At 36.0% G+C, this 17179-nt stretch overlaps 1 protein-coding gene across 3 annotated transcripts in view; it reads right to left on the minus strand.

Moving 5' to 3' along the window:
• Positions 1–1919: 1919 nt before the first annotated feature.
• Positions 1920–17179, minus strand: part of Trpgamma (Transient receptor potential cation channel gamma) — a 79907-nt gene continuing 64647 nt past the window's right edge. For 2 of the 3 annotated variants that reach the window (XM_029314216.2, XM_029314217.2), the window contains exons 7-19: positions 15844–16039; positions 13236–13406; positions 12547–12781; positions 10154–10274; positions 9065–9349; positions 8202–8335; positions 7987–8116; positions 7522–7717; positions 7025–7219; positions 5845–6070; positions 4067–4438; positions 3174–3665; positions 1920–2962 (exon numbers count right to left, since the gene is read on the minus strand). In XM_029314216.2, the coding sequence (XP_029170049.2) occupies positions 2796–2962; positions 3174–3665; positions 4067–4438; positions 5845–6070; positions 7025–7219; positions 7522–7717; positions 7987–8116; positions 8202–8335; positions 9065–9349; positions 10154–10274; positions 12547–12781; positions 13236–13406; positions 15844–16039 (2920 nt within the window). In that variant the 3' untranslated portion in view covers positions 1920–2795. The remainder of the gene's footprint in view (positions 2963–3173; positions 3666–4066; positions 4439–5844; positions 6071–7024; positions 7220–7521; positions 7718–7986; positions 8117–8201; positions 8336–9064; positions 9350–10153; positions 10275–12546; positions 12782–13235; positions 13407–15843; positions 16040–17179) is intronic. The other variant, XM_029314215.2, reaches the window with a different exon arrangement.

Genomic DNA, 17179 nt, shown 5'->3' on the forward strand with positions numbered 1-17179 from the left:
ATGTTGTTCATAAATATCTCTCCTTTTCTTCTCACAACGAACACTCGCTACTTACCATCAACTGGAGATCTATAGAGCTTCATATAATTACATTAATAATTTCATATATAAATAATACACGTAGGGGGGGAGAAGAGGCGATAGGATGACTAAATCACTATACATCTACCAAGAGCGCCAAATCGTCATTTCGTGTCCTATTCAGAACTGTTTATAATAGGGCATTTGTTATAAAATAATGTAAGTATATTCTTTTATTTTATACTTTTTATATCATACAATGTTAGACAATTTTAAATTCTTCACAAGTAACTCTCTCTCTTTCTTATTAAAAATTTTTTTGTCACATTTAATTTATATTCAAATTTTATTAATAATATATATATATATATATATATATTTTTTTTTTTTTAATAAATTTTATACTTTATTTAAAATTATTTAAAGTACACTATATTTAAAATAATAATAAATAAATATAACATTTAAAAATATAAAATGTGTTAATAAACCGACCACAACTGGCAATGTTATTCTTTAGTTATTTATTCAAAATTCAGACACAACGTTTCGACCTTAGTTCAGGTCCTTATCAAGTCTGCTAAGAAATAAATTGACACACTTCTACATAATAAAATTCATACTAAAATTCGTCCTACGTTTGTTGGACATTAACGTCGTGATATTAGAAAACAAACTGGGTTCGTTTTCTAATATCACGACGTTAATGTCCAACAAACGTGGGACGAATTTTAGTATGAATTTTATTATGTAGAAGTGTGTCAATTTATTTCTTAGCAGACATCAATTTATTTCTTAACATTGCCAGTTGTGGTCGATTTATTAACACATTTTATATTTTTATTTTTATTTCACTGGCGACTCATAAATTACTCGTAAATATAACATTTGTTTTGAGATTCGTCCTTGGCAGATATATAGCATTCTTTAATAATGATTATATCTCTTTTTGGCGCTAATCGAGACCACGGGAAGATCGATGATGAATAAAGAGAGAGAGAGAGAGATAGAGAGAGAGAGAGAAACAAAGCGAGTGATTGGACAGTGCGCTTAAGGCGACTCGCTTTTCGAGGACTTACCTGTGGTATTGATCGCGCGATTCGTTTAACACATTAACAATAGTAATAATAATTATTAACGTACATATAACGTACATCTGTAATATCTAGAAGAAGTAGAGTAGTACGTAATATCTAGGACTTCCGTTCGTTTAGGCCACTACTCGACTACGTACTACGGTGTGTTTCTTTGGTCGTTCCGTTTGTTCCTGCCTCGTCTGCGTTTCTTTTGCAAAAAATTTCCGGGCGAATTTCGATTTCACCCTATTTCGATTAACGAAAGATTTCGTAGCTATTCGTTAGTCTTAAATGTAGACGGAGAGTACGCATTGGATCATTAAAGATCGCTTTGTTGGCAAACTTAGAATTACGACTGCTTATACTGAAAGTTTTGACTGAAACTTTGTAGAAATGAAACTCTTAAGGAGATCCAACTTTTTCTCTTTCTCACGCAATTTTTTATTGCGCATCTTGCGGAAGAATGATTCTGCAATCAATTCTCTTGACGCATACACTTGAATATATTCACACATGTATACGTACACATGAACACACACACACACACACATACACATATGCACACAGTCACGTGCCGTTTTTTAAATTAGTGTAGAATAAAAAATAATAAAAATTCTCCGTTGGCAATGATTGTATTAATTAGTTGGTGACTAGAGTGATTCTGTGAGATGTATATACAGAAGAAATAAATTGTCGAAGAAACAATCGCTCGAATGGAGCTAGGAAACTATGAGTTTCGTTCTCCAGTAGACCAGCTCTCTGAAGATACGATTTAATTTTATTCGCTATTTCTGCTTGACGTAATGTAATTCGTCGTCTCTCGAAGTTAACTTAATAATGTAATATAATTAGTTTTTTTTTTCACCTTTTCGTTATGATATCTTCTGACTGACTAGTGTTGACTAGGCTATTGGTTGCCGACCCACGTATTCCGCGTTCTGGCAGTAATAGCAATAGTAATAATCCACAGAATACATAATTTACCATCGATCGTCGCTTAAAGTAGTCACGCGAAATCTCGCGATCGCGTAAAGAAAAAAAATCACATAGTCTGTGATCATATTAATGTATGATATTTCATGTGGTCCTCACTAATTTCAGAATAATTCAACCACAAATGTTGCACATCAAATACGTTTTATGTACAACTGCTATATTTAATATGTTTAAAGTTTTAAAAAATCAGAAAGAAAATAAAAAAGTTGATCAAAATAATCGTTGAAACTCCTTCGCGCCAGTAAAATGTATAGAATGCGAAAATAAATAAATAAATATATATATATATAAACAAAGATATGCAAATAAAAGTTGTTGAATAATTAGAATAATAATTCGTTTGATTCGTTACCTCATGAATTGAACATCGTATGATCAGAAGGAAGCGGCGCTCGTACCAAAAGGATGCATCATCCGGATGAAGGAAGGAGAGTGGGTCGACGAGAGAGAGGATAGGTTTCTCTTCGAGATTCCCGATGTCGCTCTTACGTTTAATCGGCATTGGCGCGTCGTGTCGCGAGAAAGGCATCATTGTGCGTCTGCCGACGTCGGGACGATCGTGTCGCGTGCGAGCGCGATCGTCGTCGGCGTCGTTCTAGCCTCATGGCCGTTGAAAACGAAGCTCGAAGCCGCTGTGAGTTCCGAGTGATGTTTCCTGTGTCAGCTGATCGGCCGCCGCAGCCCGGCGACACGTCGGTTTCCTCAGAGCCAGCCGGTGGACACGTCGTGGCCGGAAATCGGCTCGATGCCGGGAAGACGCAGCTGCGTCGTCGCCGATCCGTTTCGTTTCGCCGTGAACTTCGACGTCGGGACGCTCGCCGCCACGCTCTCCTCCGTGGTCGACGGTGTCAATGGTACTGCGCTGACATCTGAAAAATAATCAATCCGGGTCGCAAAAATAAAAAGTATCAGAAATTAAAATTTATTAATTCAAAAGAAGACTCAACATTTGATAAATTTATGAAATCCAATAAAAAGCTGCATGTAAAACGTGCTTGAAAAAATATTGAAGTGTCCGCAGCGTTATTCCCGCGTATACATTCTTGAGAAATAATGTTCTGTGTAATAATATTGACTTACTTTGCTGTTCGCTGATATTGGCGGGCTCGATGACGTCGAAGCTGGGTTCCTGGCTCTGCGTAGCTTCGTGCCGTCGAGGTATTATCGACGATTGCGGGATTATTTCGGGGCCCCGAGTCGGCACGCTGCTCGCACGTTGCAGCTGCTTCTTGGAGCAGACTCTGGACGCCAGGACGGTGGCGACCGAGTGCATCGCGCTCGAATCCGGAGGATTCGTGTTGGTGCTGCTGGTCATCGCGGGAGTGGACGATCTCGAGGACGAGAACTTCTTGCGCTTCTTCCTCAGAGCGGCCAGAGCCGGGCCAAGCCCGTGGCTGAACACGTGATGAGCCTCATGATGCTGCGCGTGATGAGAATGATGAGGGTGGTGCGTACTTTGTACGTCCTGACTTGCCCCTTCCAAGGAGGATTTCGAGTCCGACGAACCCTCGGATCGCGACCCACCGTCCTCGGACGGCGGCGAATACACCGAGTCCTCCGAACGAGATCTACCTGGAGAGAGAAAAAATTCAAACGTTCGCTTCATTAGAAATCCACCTCTATTATTATCCTTCTATTTTCTCCTCTCTATAGAGAGCACGATAAAATAATTAATGTTCCTAATAATATTCGTCAACTACTGCAACATTTATATGAAAGGATATTTAAAATTTATATATATATATATGAAAAAGAAGCTAAATTAAGTTGCTTATATTAACAAATTAGAATTTCTCAAAAAGGAGAAAAGAAAACGAACTCTTTAATTGATCAAATATAATTTTCAATCATATATGTACTCTAATTACATAATCATTCAATGACTGAGAAAGTATGCGAATATTGTTCCGTATACTACTTAACTGTTATTAATTCGAAACAAATTAATGCGAAAAATATTGTAATCGACTTACCGATGAGTCTGGAGACTCTTCCGGCTTTCGCAGCCTCAATTAGAGTGCCCCAGCGCTTCTTCCGGGAGCTACCTCTGATACCGCGACTTTGTTGCGGCCCGGTGACCAGCCCGGGCACGCTATTAGTGCTGGTGTGATGCGGGCTCTTCTTCACGCCCGGTCCGAATATACCGCTTAGAGTCGAGCCAAATAGCTCTTGGTGAGAGTTCTCCTGCTGCGCTTGTTGAAGAGACGCGATGAACTCGGCCACGGGCGGTAGAGTGCCGCTTCCGCCTGGCTGCGGCGCGATGTTGAATCCCTTCATCAAACGTCTCTCCTTCTGGCGATTCTTCTTACCACCCGCACCTACGGACATCTCTTTAAGGCTACCGTCTACGGAATAAACAGAAAATCGACGAACAGCCTCAAGCAATCTACGAGAAAACTTAAAGAAACTTAAATAACTACACAGATAGCTATGTTCAATAATACGTAATGTAAATAAAGGAGAATTCAAGAATTTACAATGAATAAACGAACGAAAGCAGTATATATGTGTATGTCATGTATAGAATAAAACAGTGCAATAAATATGAAAAGCTACTTAAATAAATAAATATTATAGAAAAAAAAAAACAGAAAATATAGTATATCTTCTAAAACTTGATGAAGTTTTTAAGCAGCTATAGGTAAAACTTTCAAGGAAGTTTTAATATTAATAAAAGATAAATTTTGTTTAGTTTTGTAAATAAAATATTAAATTAAATAATTAAAAGATAAAAAATATATTATAACACAGGTATTATTTATATTTAGAATATGTTTATCGGCTCTCGAAATAAATTCATAATATATATAAATATATATATCGGCCAATAGAGCCAAACGCAATATTGTTGCAAAAAATTGCGAAAATTAATTTTTTCGCCAATTAGGAACTTAGGAATTATAGTATCTTATGATTGAGATCTCTAATTCCCGTATTCCTCTTTTAACTTCCTTGCAAAGAAATAGGCAAGAAAAATATCGGTCCGAAAGTCGGCTCAATCGGGAAACAAACCCGAGACCTTTCGCTTGCCGATTGCTCTTCCAACGAGGGTTAAAAGGGGAATACGGAAATTAGAGATCTCAATCATAAGACATTAATTCCTAAGTTTCTAATTAGCGAAAAAAATAATTTTCGCAATTTTTCGCAACATCGCGTTTGGCTCTATTGGCAGATATATATATATATATATATATATATATATATATAAGCGCCGCAATATCCGAAGGGACAAATCTTTAATTACGATAATTAGCTCTGAAACTTTGAATGATTAATGGGGCTTTCTTTAATTACAAATTACAAGGAGGAAGACCCTCGTTCGGATGACTAATGCGAGTATTACCGCGAGTAAAATAATGATCGGCATTCGTGAACAGAATCCACGGGGCTGAATTTAAAGTTATTTCGACTCTATATATGCGTCATGCGATTAACGATCTGTGGATTACCAGAAATTGCACCGTCGCTTTATATTGTGATTCCCATCGTTAATTCGGCAACGCATTCGTTCGTTACCGTGTCGAATGCAATGCTTTGATTTATAGAGAATCGAAACGTTATTTAATTGCACAAAATTAAATCTCGCGATAAAATTGCCCCAAATAAAATTGCTACCCCCTAAAAACGAATTCATTTATCAAACAAAATTGATACTCGCGCGCGTATACTTTTTTTTTATATCGGCGAAAAAGAATACTACCTATGCAAATAAATCGATGCTTCTCATGCAAAATATATTTTTTTTTCTTACCGGTACCGCTACTCGCTGCGGTAGATGTATTCATGCCGGAATTTTTAAGTATCTCGATGAGCTCGCAGCGAAATGCGCTAATGTCCTGCTTGATCTCGTTCACGTCGTCCTCGGTGACGCCCTCGTTTTCCGCCTTACGTTGTTCGACGGTGACATATCGTCTCACCAAATTTCTCATGATACTCTGATACCTAAAGTCTCGCTCGGAGGCCTGCTTGACTTTTCGCTGAGGCAAGAGAATCAGAAATCGAAACCTTTCAACGTCAGACGTTTTCGTTACAAAGTGCACATTATGCTCTACATAGTGTGTCCCAGATTTGTCCTGCTATTGTATTATTTAAACTCTTTGACTAAAATGCGTATTTTTGAGCTTCTCTTTTAGCAAAAATGTCAAACGTCACTATAAGTTACTTTCGATTTTGATTAAAAGGTGTATAATATATTAATGTTATGCAAAGAGAACAATCGAAAAGAAGATGACTTTTTATGCAAAAATAAATAAAAAATGTAGAATCAAATTTTATTTCGGGACTTTATTTTCGAGAAAAATGATGTTTGAAGAATCTTTTATCTTTAATCGTTTATAACTTGAAAAGTTACGTATCTTTATTATGTTTTGTTAAAAATTACCTTTAAACCCCTGCGAAGAATCGATAGATAAAAGTCTGACGAGTCTGGATAACTCTGTATATATCTAAGCCCGATCTATAAATATGCAGAACGCGTTGTATAACTAATAATGACAAAAGTTTTAGATTTAATATCCCCTAAAAAATCTAAAAAAAAAATGTGAAAACTTCTCTCGTCGGTTACTCCAAATACCGCTCTAAAAATATTCTCGCCACTCCTCTCGCATCTAAGAACCGAATTTTAAAATCTAAAAATGAAGCCGTAGCTTCGGAAAGAAATTCACAGAAGATTTCATACGGTAAAATATACATATTTCAACATCCTTCAATATTCTCTTCGAACCGAATATCTCGCAATAGTCTATTGACATCTTATTTCACAACTCGCTCTGAATTTCACGAAGGATTCAGGTTCAAAAGCGTTCTCGCGTACGAGAGGATCGAATCTCCTGAGAATTTTCATTATAAAAAAAAAAAAAAAAAAAGAAAAAAAGAAACGGAGTCACTGCTGTTGTTCCAACTATTCGAAAACTCTGTAAACTATCCTTTACCCTAATCGTGCGCATGTGTTCCTTCTTGGCCGCCCTGCTGTGTCCACAGCACTTCCGATATACCCACTGCACGACATACCAGGCGCTCTTCGGGGTAGGTATGATGTTGAAAGGCGGCGGGACAGTTCCACCCTCTTCGAAATAGCTGATCCAGAGTTTGCTTCTAGCGAATTTCCACTCGACGTCGGCGCGTTCCTAATTACAAGTACACCGAATTGTTCCGCTAATTAGCTTCGGCTAATTATAAACGCGAAAAAGATGTTTTGCAAAAATGTATTTTTATCCTTCTAATATTTCCTAGAATCTCGCGTTCGTTTTCGTTAATTCTTACAAAGTCGAATAAGCATCGTTTTCGCTGTTTAACGCGACGAGAAATTAACGATTCATTAAAGTTTCTCTCATTTTCTACGTTTCTCTCTAAAGTTCTTGTAACTCGTTCAAAGATCTTGTTATAAATAAAGTTGAAGAGATTCGTAGAGAAGAGGGGATACACTTACCGAGATTAACTGATAGGAATGATTCATCATGGCGATTAGGAGATTCAGGAGGACGACGATGTTAATGACCGAATAAGTCCCGAACATCAACATGCCCCAGAACCTGGTGAACACTTTGATGCCGTCCAGTTCGAAGCTCTCGAGATCCACCAAGCCGAAAACCGCCCAGAAGAGCGTTTGTATTGTCTCAAACAAACTGTCGCGAAGATTAAATATCATTCGAAATAAATTTTTAAAAATGTAACAGAAGAGAGATCGAATAATAATAAAAAATTCAATTATAAAATATGCGAAATATTTTATGTAACGTAACTCTATAAGATTTCCGGAGTAAAATATCGATTTTTATCCTTTCTCATCTTTTTTTTTTTGCACTTGGAGAATTTGCATGGAAATTGAATTTTTTTGAACTCTACATATTTTTTTACATGCAAATATTTATCCAAAAATATTGTCGTTTCATACTTTGCGAATCGGCGCCAAACGATGCACGCGTTGGAGTCGGTAGTAACATTAGTACTGGCCGGATACGCCATCGCCGTAGGGCATCGTTTCTTCTCCATGTCGGCGTAATACCAGAGAAGTTGATTGAGACCTGACAAGTGTTGTTTTATTATTTTTTGATATTAATATTTCTTCTGTACGCGATTTGTGTCTTATCACGACTTTATTTTATTTACCGCACGAGAAGGCGAAGAGAACCAGCACGTAGAGAAAAAAGAATTTCATAATGTCCACAACCATCCTCGACAGAGAAACTTGTAGCGGGCCGAGGTGAGGATTCACGGAGAATATGTAGACGAGCTTTAGCGAACTACAACGTAACATTGTTCGGTATTAGTAGTATTCTATATTTAACTTTCTTAATTTTTACGTTATATCACGCAGCACGGCTCTCCAATGCAATCCAAACTCATTCGCATTCCAGGCGCAATGCAGTAATTATTCACCCTCAAAATGCATTTTAAATGCAACGCGCTAGTTACATAAATTTCAGAATCGTGAAATCAGAACGAAATTCCTCTCGAAAAAGTCCATTTTTCCATGGGCTACAATTTTCGACAAAATTCCAGGTAGAAATCTATTTCTATTTTTACACACAACACATCCTAATATATGCGCATTTTATTTCTGTACATATTTTTTCATTTTTATTATACAGCATAAGTAAAGTAAAAATAGACTTCTGCGCGTCGAATTGTATCGCGAGAATTATGCGTCGTCTAAAGTAAATTTAAAAACAAAATATATTGTACAATATTATTTATTTTGAAATTAGCGAGAAAGACGAGCCGTAACAGGATGTTCGTGCTAACACACAAATATATTAAAACAATTATGCAAAACACAACTTTTAATTATTTATTGTCTTACAAAATTAAAAAATCTGGCATTTTTATTACTAAAATTGATTAAAGGAGACGGAACAAAAAAGATCAACTTATTGTCTTAGTCAACTTTACCGCGCGCCATCGTTTCGTTCGAAAGTTTACGGCGACAGCAGAGATACACAATCTCTCCGAGCGCTTGTACGATTTATTACCTGAAGATGTTAGCGGCGGAGAAGAGGCCCTCGGAGATGAGCATCGGATCCCAAGTGTCCCACTGCTCACGCTGAAGCTCGATCAGTGATCCCGGTGCCTGACCCTCGTTCTCTTTTTGCACTCTGTAGTAAGCTACCACTCGGAGCGCGACTGTAGCTACGTACAGCGAGTTCGTTACAAAGTCGATCACATTCCACATGTCGTTCACGTATTCTTCCAGGCCCACGTCCCACAATTGCTTCACCTCCGACCAGATCAACCCCGACACCCAGGCCAATATAATCCTGCGACGCGTCACATTCTTGTAGTCACCTCGTTTTGATCTTATTAATCTTTCCGAGAAAAAAAAACAGGGAAAAAGAGGAAAAAGGAGAGCGAGAGAGAAGAAAAAAAAACCCGCGCATTTCTGTAATTTATTTCATTTAACGTCGAGCCTTTTAATTTAATTGGTATCGCCCGGAATCGATTTTAGAATTTCTTTTAATACCTCTTCAGTTTCTCAATATCGTTTCTCTTGTTTCTTCACTCGTTTTACTCATTGTAATTACCCGCGTCTTTATTTATTAATTATTTGCATCGTTAGCGATATTGTATGAATATAACGTGGCAAATTAAATGGAAAATCAATCCTGAAATTTACAATACGACAGGTCTTGATTATCTCATTCCGATCTCGTCACCGTGAGGAAAAGATCCCTCGAGATTGCACGTGTCTCTGGGGCTTTATCTCGTTTACCACCGACTTACTGCATGTAACGCTTCTACGTTCCATATTACCGTTTTCCGCACGAACGGAGAGCGTCATAAGCGGTAGATATTAAACGGATTTCACCTGGCTTTTCTTTACTCTTCTTATTCTCGCGTTTCATGGATATACTTTTTTATTTTCGCAACTTACTGCAACGAAAAATTGCTTGTACTCCAGGAAGTGAACGATTTCTCTCAATGATAATTTCTCTTTCTCTCTCTCTCTCTCTCACGTTCTATTATTCTGAACCGAAATTAAAGAACGCAACCTGCCTCGTTTAAAACTGTGATAACAACGTGATATAAAAATAATAAAAGTGAAATTGAAGAAAGAGCCTTACCATTCCACGATCGTTGGTGCGGCACCGCGTTTCGTCGGCGTTGGCTCGTTTTCGTCGACGTCGTGTCCCATCCAATTACCGATTACGCTTTCTATCCGCTGACTAGCCAGAATTAACATGACTGCGCAGGCAAAATTATGCGCGATCGTTATTATTAAAAATGCAAAACCTTTTCACGGACGAGACGGAACAGAAACAATAGAATTAATAGATCGTGATTTCTTGATTCAAGTCCGAAATGGACTTCGGTTCGAGATTGAGATTTAATATCTCATTGTCGGATATTTAATGCGGATTAGTTGGAGAGCTGAGAAGAAAGGAAGAAGCTTCTTTTATGAGACTTAATTTTTTCTAAAAATGAATCCATTTTCGAGTTTCGTTAAAACCTATTTTGTATTAAAATTTTCTCGAATAAGGTAGAGAGACACGCGATATAATTAAGTGGTATTGAATAGCGGAAACCAAACTCTGAGGATATATATGTATATCGTTCGCGGTTGCACGAACAATTAATTTTGGGGCAATAATGCTTCTTAACCGTCCGAATTCCATACATTAGTGCACCACTATTATTGGTAGCTACATAGAAAGGTATTTGTAACTGTTTGACGTTCACCACATAAGTGTTTGATCTACCAACGTGCCGAAAAGTTAAATACGCAGCTTGCAATGCGTATCACTTCCCTTTTTGAACACTTCCGTCCTATGAGTCATTCTGAATATGTATATCGTTAAACACATGAAATTATTTAGTCATTTTACATATGAAACATCGAACTTCAAAAGCTTATAAAATAAACGTCTATTAATAATCAAACGTATTACGTACATTTAAAATAACATAGTCCTTGTATAAAAATATGCTATAATTTTTACCAAATATTTGCAATTTTTCAAGTTATCGTAAATTAGAGAAATTCGTGTAACTTTACTAGATAATTCTACAGTTACATATAATATTGTAAAACCAATTATGTAGTACTATTTAACACATCTAGAAAAAGAGAATATTAACGTGAATAAATGGAGATTAGTAATAAAAATTTAATGTTGGAAATATAAAACTGAAAATCACATACCTTTTAGATTTTTTATCTTGAAATTTGTTTTCTATCTCATCAAAAAAAGATTATTAAAATAGGAACGATATATTAAATAATAATTTTTTGGCTAGTTTGGGTCGAATTTAATATATCGTTCCTATTTTAAATACCACTAGCGACGTTTTAAGTATTCAATTTGATTATTAAAATAGTTTTCCTTTTGAAGATACGCGAAAAAACATTATATCAATTGCATTTATTTTGTTGCCTCGAAAATTGTGTAAAAATTATTAATGTAAAATCGATATTTCATATGCAACGACGCAATAATATATGTATGTTCGTTCGTGTGCACACGTACCAAATGAAATTATGTTTAATCAAATAATTTCTCTTATCCTCCCTTAATGGAAGAGAAATTTAGCCGCACGTAAAAGATTCATATTTTGTTAGCTTCGTGAAAATTTCCCGGCGGAATTACATATTTGTTCATTATCAGATATTTAGCGTAATCGCGCAAAGATTTGATTGTTTCAGAAATTAACAAAATACAGCAGAGGAAAACAGAGCTATTAAAAAATATGGCCTTGATTTGCTTTAGTAACGTGAATCATCTCGGTAACATAAATCCTTTCAAATTAAGTGGAATGCGCACATATTTCGATTTTCGAATCGATTGTTCCAAGATAGATATAGCTAATACGTGAAATCGTATAAATTAAATATATATTGACTTCAATATTGACTTCCCCGGCACCGCAAATCGAGTAACGTCATTGATTTCGAAATCAGGTATTGCGTTGCAACGATTATTCGAGCCAATTTCGATTGGAAATCAGTTATTTCGCGAATGAGATTAGAAACAATTTCACGCATCAATTTTGGAATCAAATATTATTTCGGCTGTAAAGCGGACCAAGAATAAAGAGGGATGTTTGTAAAGAATTGGCGATAGGTATCGAGCTGATTCAACGATACGACTCTGATATTTCCGGAATGAACCGGATATTTGGGTCACGTTGATCAAGTGTGGCGAACAATCTAGGAAATGGCAGGTTACGGCCAGGATGTCGTGCCAAGTGGTTAGTTAGATTTAAAGCGCGACATGAACTGTTCCGAGTGTGAAATTATCTGATCTATTATCGGAGCGTTTCATCTGTTTCTATCCTTTAGCAAAATATTTTCTTTTCATTTTGGTCGCTCTTCTTTGACTTCATCGGTATAATTATAATTAATGAATCAACGGTTGCGTAAGCACTTTGCACGCGGTATAAAAAATTCCAACTCATACAACCAAATTTTATCTAAATAAAGCTATGTTGCACAACTTAATTGTGAAAACGTACTTACATAGAAAAGTGAAATATGATGCGGAGTTACAGATGAATTTGATGAATGGCTTCCTCATAGTTTGACCGACCATGCTGTGAGGTGCGATGATATAAGCTACGCTGAAGAACGGGAAAAGAACGCCGATCCTAACGATCTCCAGCGCCTGGAGGAACATATTCTTCCTTCGAAATCCTGGCAGGCCCTCGTACCAGATCGATGCTAGTAGCTGCTGCACGTTAGGATGCGCCACAAACTGAAAATATCCAGGTAACGCAATATTGACCGACAGCTTCCGGTCACGTGACTAAGGGAAGGTGACAACACGCGCGCAATCAGAGTTTAAACTGTAATTGCTGTCTAAACTGTCGTTCGTAATTATAACATTAAACTAACGAACGTCTTAGGTCTCTGCTGCATGGTTTAATTGAAGCTCAATTATCTTTGTGTCAATATTTCGGAAGTCACAGTTGAGTGAATAATTGATTATATAATTGCTAGACAATCTTACATGTGCTTGAAAATGTAGAAAGTCTTTCCTCATTTTTTATTTGAAATTATTGCGATTTAAGTATGCACAAAAAAATATGTTCAAAGTTGTGTCCTTTCATCATCACAAATATTTAACAAAAAATTATTTCTATATATTTTTATAATAAGGTATAATTAAAAATGGATAAGATGAATCTTCAGGGTTCCTTTTCGTATACCTTTTTTTGTCTCAGCTTGATGGCTAATTTTAAGCGGTTGAGATGCATCCTCTCTCCGTGCTCAAAAGCTGGTCCCGTTGGGTCGTGATTCAGCAGGACTTCGAGCTCGTAGGAACTTCTAGTGTGGTCCAGCAGAGCTGTCGCAAAATCTTGGCACTGTCTTCGAAGCTCCTAAAATCACATGTGTGTTGTCGAGTTAAATTACAAGTACGTCGTAATACAATTTCGAAAACGCGCCAAAGCATTTAATGTTCTAAGGTCGTTGCAAATAATTCTCCTAATTTTGCTGGCGAGAATTTCAGACATAGAGCTCATATCATTCAGATATTTCTGAAGAAAATTCGACAAATGCCCCGTGCTGCTGCCTCACGTGTCAGAAATTACAAGTTGCGGAGGAATTCTCACGTTTGACAAAGCCAACGGCTGATCGAACTTCCAGGCTTCCTGCAAGGTCGACAAGCATTCGAGAGCATTAGGATCCTATCCTAATCGCTCGCCAATCTTGCCCCGAGTCAAATCGAATTCTGGTCACGTACTCACGGATATAGCAGTCTCTGCGATGTGTCTCGCATTGTTATCTGACGAACGAAGTCAAGAATCTCCGAAGGAAGTTTTCTTTACTTAATAAAACGGTATGAGGAAATCGTACGGTTTATTAATCGTCAAATAAATGCAATATATATTGCTTGACGAGAATTTGTCTGTCAAAAGTATTTCATATAATGAGAAATATGGTAATTTTTCTCTATATTCGACGTTGTTAAAAAAATTGCTAAAGAATAATTTGTCTTAGGTTGTTGTTTGTTATAACCCAACGTATATGATACTAGAATAGAAGCTGAAGAACAGGCGAGTAGATAATGTTATTGCGAGGTTGCACAGAGTTTATCTGCGGGAAAGACCACTGTTACCTCAAATTGCAATCTGCAATATCGAGTTGCTAATCTTCAATCTCAACGATGTCGTAAACCGAAGTGATCTCGCGAGACGCGAAGTCACTCACACAATGCACGATATTTCACGTATCTCTCTTAATATTTTTGTGTGACAGGCAAAAAGGGATAGATGATATTTCGCTGGAAGATTAACATCAGATCGAGCTAATATGCGTTATAGAGATAAATAAAAAGTTACGAATAAAATTATCTTTTTTTCTAAATTAAGGACAGAAGAATAATATAGGGATACAGAACAGAATTGAATGAGAAAAAAATTGAAAGGGGTTGCTGAAGCCATTTATCAAACCCTATTCATTTTTCTTCTTATCGTTATCGAGCTGTTTATCATTGACACACTTAAAAGATAAGGAAAGATTCAAGAATGGGGAGGGGACAAAAAACGGTGCTTTCAAAAGAAAAAGTAAGTGAACTGAAAAATAAAGATGAAACAAGACTGATGATGAAAAGGTTGAAGAAGGGCTAAGGAAAAAAACAGAATGTTGACAAGGCCGCAGAGAAGAATAAAAAACATGAGAAGAAAATTATAAAAATACTTGATAGTAATACTTCCGTCATGTCGCTACTGAAAATCGTATTGCTACTTGAACAACGCAATTTATAAATCAAAAGTAGTTTGAGCATGGAGAGCACTTAAACTTCGCCACTTAAGTGCAGAGAAAGATGAGGATGAAATATAGGCTAGCGTGTAGAACTTGTGAAACGCGCTTCACTTAAGCTCGAGAAACGAGAAGAAAAACACGCCGTGTAAACGTACATCTACATGACCGCTAAATTAAAGAAAACACGTGTTAACTGGTGTACCGAAGAGCCTTACTGCGAAATAAATTTGTTCCGTGAAATAAGATACCGCACTACTGTAAAAAGGAGACATCACTGAAACGGAAATAATGACTGTATCTTAATTCGCTCAAAAAGTATACAATTTGTGATTGTTTCGTCATTACATTTATAACATTACGCGCAAAGCACAGTTATAATATGCGATTTTAAATTATGTTGAAAATTTAGACATATTTATAATTTCTTCTTTTGTTAATTCAAGATAATCTGTTCATTTTATATAATTAATAATATGTCGTGTATTGTATATTTGCATGAATATGTACATTTCGTTGCAACAATTAATAGAAAAAGTAAAAAGAAATATAATATAATAAATATTCTTAACATTTTTCTGCGAGTGATAATTAACGACAAATTTATTGAAAGATTTATTGCGTATAAAATTTTAACATTTTATACGATTTTCAAAAGAAAATTTCTGAGAAAATAAAATATCTATAATTAAAGAATTTAGTAATGTCTTTCAGAATGAAAAGCTATTTTTGTAATTTTGTTCCGATCAAACTGTAGACAAATTAAAAATAGAATTAGAAAAATATTTTCAAAATTTCAAATATTTTTGCAAATTTAATGCACTTTGAAAAATCGCAAAATGTTTGCATTTTGCAAAAGCTGAAACGTTTTTTTTTTTTTTTTTTGTGAAGGAGTCGTAGCGCATAATATTTATCAGACATGACATTTATTTTATTTAAAAATATTCCGTGCACATAAAGCTGAAACTTTTATTTGCATCTGTTGCAACGATCCAATATAACAAACTATGTTAGTCGAAAAAAAAACAATCGCAGGAAACGTCCATTCTTTACCTGGTACTCGATCTTGAATTCGTGCTCCAAGAACGAGAGTCGTCGAAGTTCCCAAGAGAGCTCAAAGGCAGTCAGGATGGGATCTTTAGACGTCAGTGCTATCAAGGATGGCGATGCCAGCGCCCGATAGGCGTTTATTCGGCTCCTCGAATGCCTCAGAGAATCCTCCATTCTCGATGTCACGCATTCGTCGCATCTAACATAAATAACAAATGGCAACAACAAACCCAAGTGAAAACAGCTTGGTAGATCCTTTGGTGTGAGCATTTCTCGAATATTTCCCCAGACGATCGCGTGTCTCATGACGTTACATCATCTTTCAGGACACTAACTGTATAGTCTTTTTTATCAACATCTCGACTGTTACGCGACAAGAAATCCAGTTTGAATTGAGAAGAAGTTGGTTATTATAATCTCAAACTTTTTATTTCAAAGCGCTTTTTATTTGTTATGCACGAAACGTATACGACAGACAATTTTAAATAATATTTTTCACGTAAGTTTCGAGCGCGGAGAAGTGCCTTTTTTCAAACAAAAGCTGTACTACTCTAAATAAAGAATGTAAAAAGTCATCTGCTTTTTTAAACTTATAAAAAAAATATTGTTATTCAATATACTATTTCAGGTGTAAAGTTCTATACCATCTCTTCTCTATATCCATAAATGCCATTTATATACTCTATTTTCATACTCTAAATATAAACACATGATATTTTCGTGCAATTACATATTATAATGTGATATAAAAAGTTCATCTTCTGCTTATCGCAGTGAAGAGAATTCGAATAGTTTTCTACGGTTCCAGTACGAGACAAAAAGTTTATGAAGCTTAATATGATATAATGCTATTAACACAGATTAAATTTTCTCTTGGAGAGTGGCGATGGTGGTAATGTGACGCTCATGTACGCTTAGCCTAATTTAATTAGCTTTTGTCGCGCCCGCACAAAGGGATAAGGCGGTAAACCGGTCGAGGGTATTAATAAGTCCCAAAAAGAGTGCTCTTACTTATTATAAATCAATGACCGCATACTAAAACACTCATAGAGAGTTAATATCCATGTCATTTTGAGAAATTCTCTTCTTTTTTTTAAAAATATATGTCACATGTATGTATAATATATGTATATCACATAATTATATAATCCAACTTTTTAATATTTATATATATTCAATTATATTTATATATATTTTTTCTCTATATTCTTGATTATCTTCTATTTTATAAATTGCGTCTCTCTCAATAAAGTAAGTATTACTAAAATAATAATTCAAATCTTTTATTATATGTATAAAAATGTTTTATATGAAATTCTGTAAAAGAAAATATAGTTTA

Source organism: Nylanderia fulva, unplaced genomic scaffold (assembly GCF_048542155.1).
Source record: "Nylanderia fulva isolate GAGA-0341 unplaced genomic scaffold, ASM4854215v1 Scaffold41, whole genome shotgun sequence".
In the NCBI taxonomy this organism is placed as follows: domain Eukaryota; kingdom Metazoa; phylum Arthropoda; class Insecta; order Hymenoptera; family Formicidae; genus Nylanderia; species Nylanderia fulva.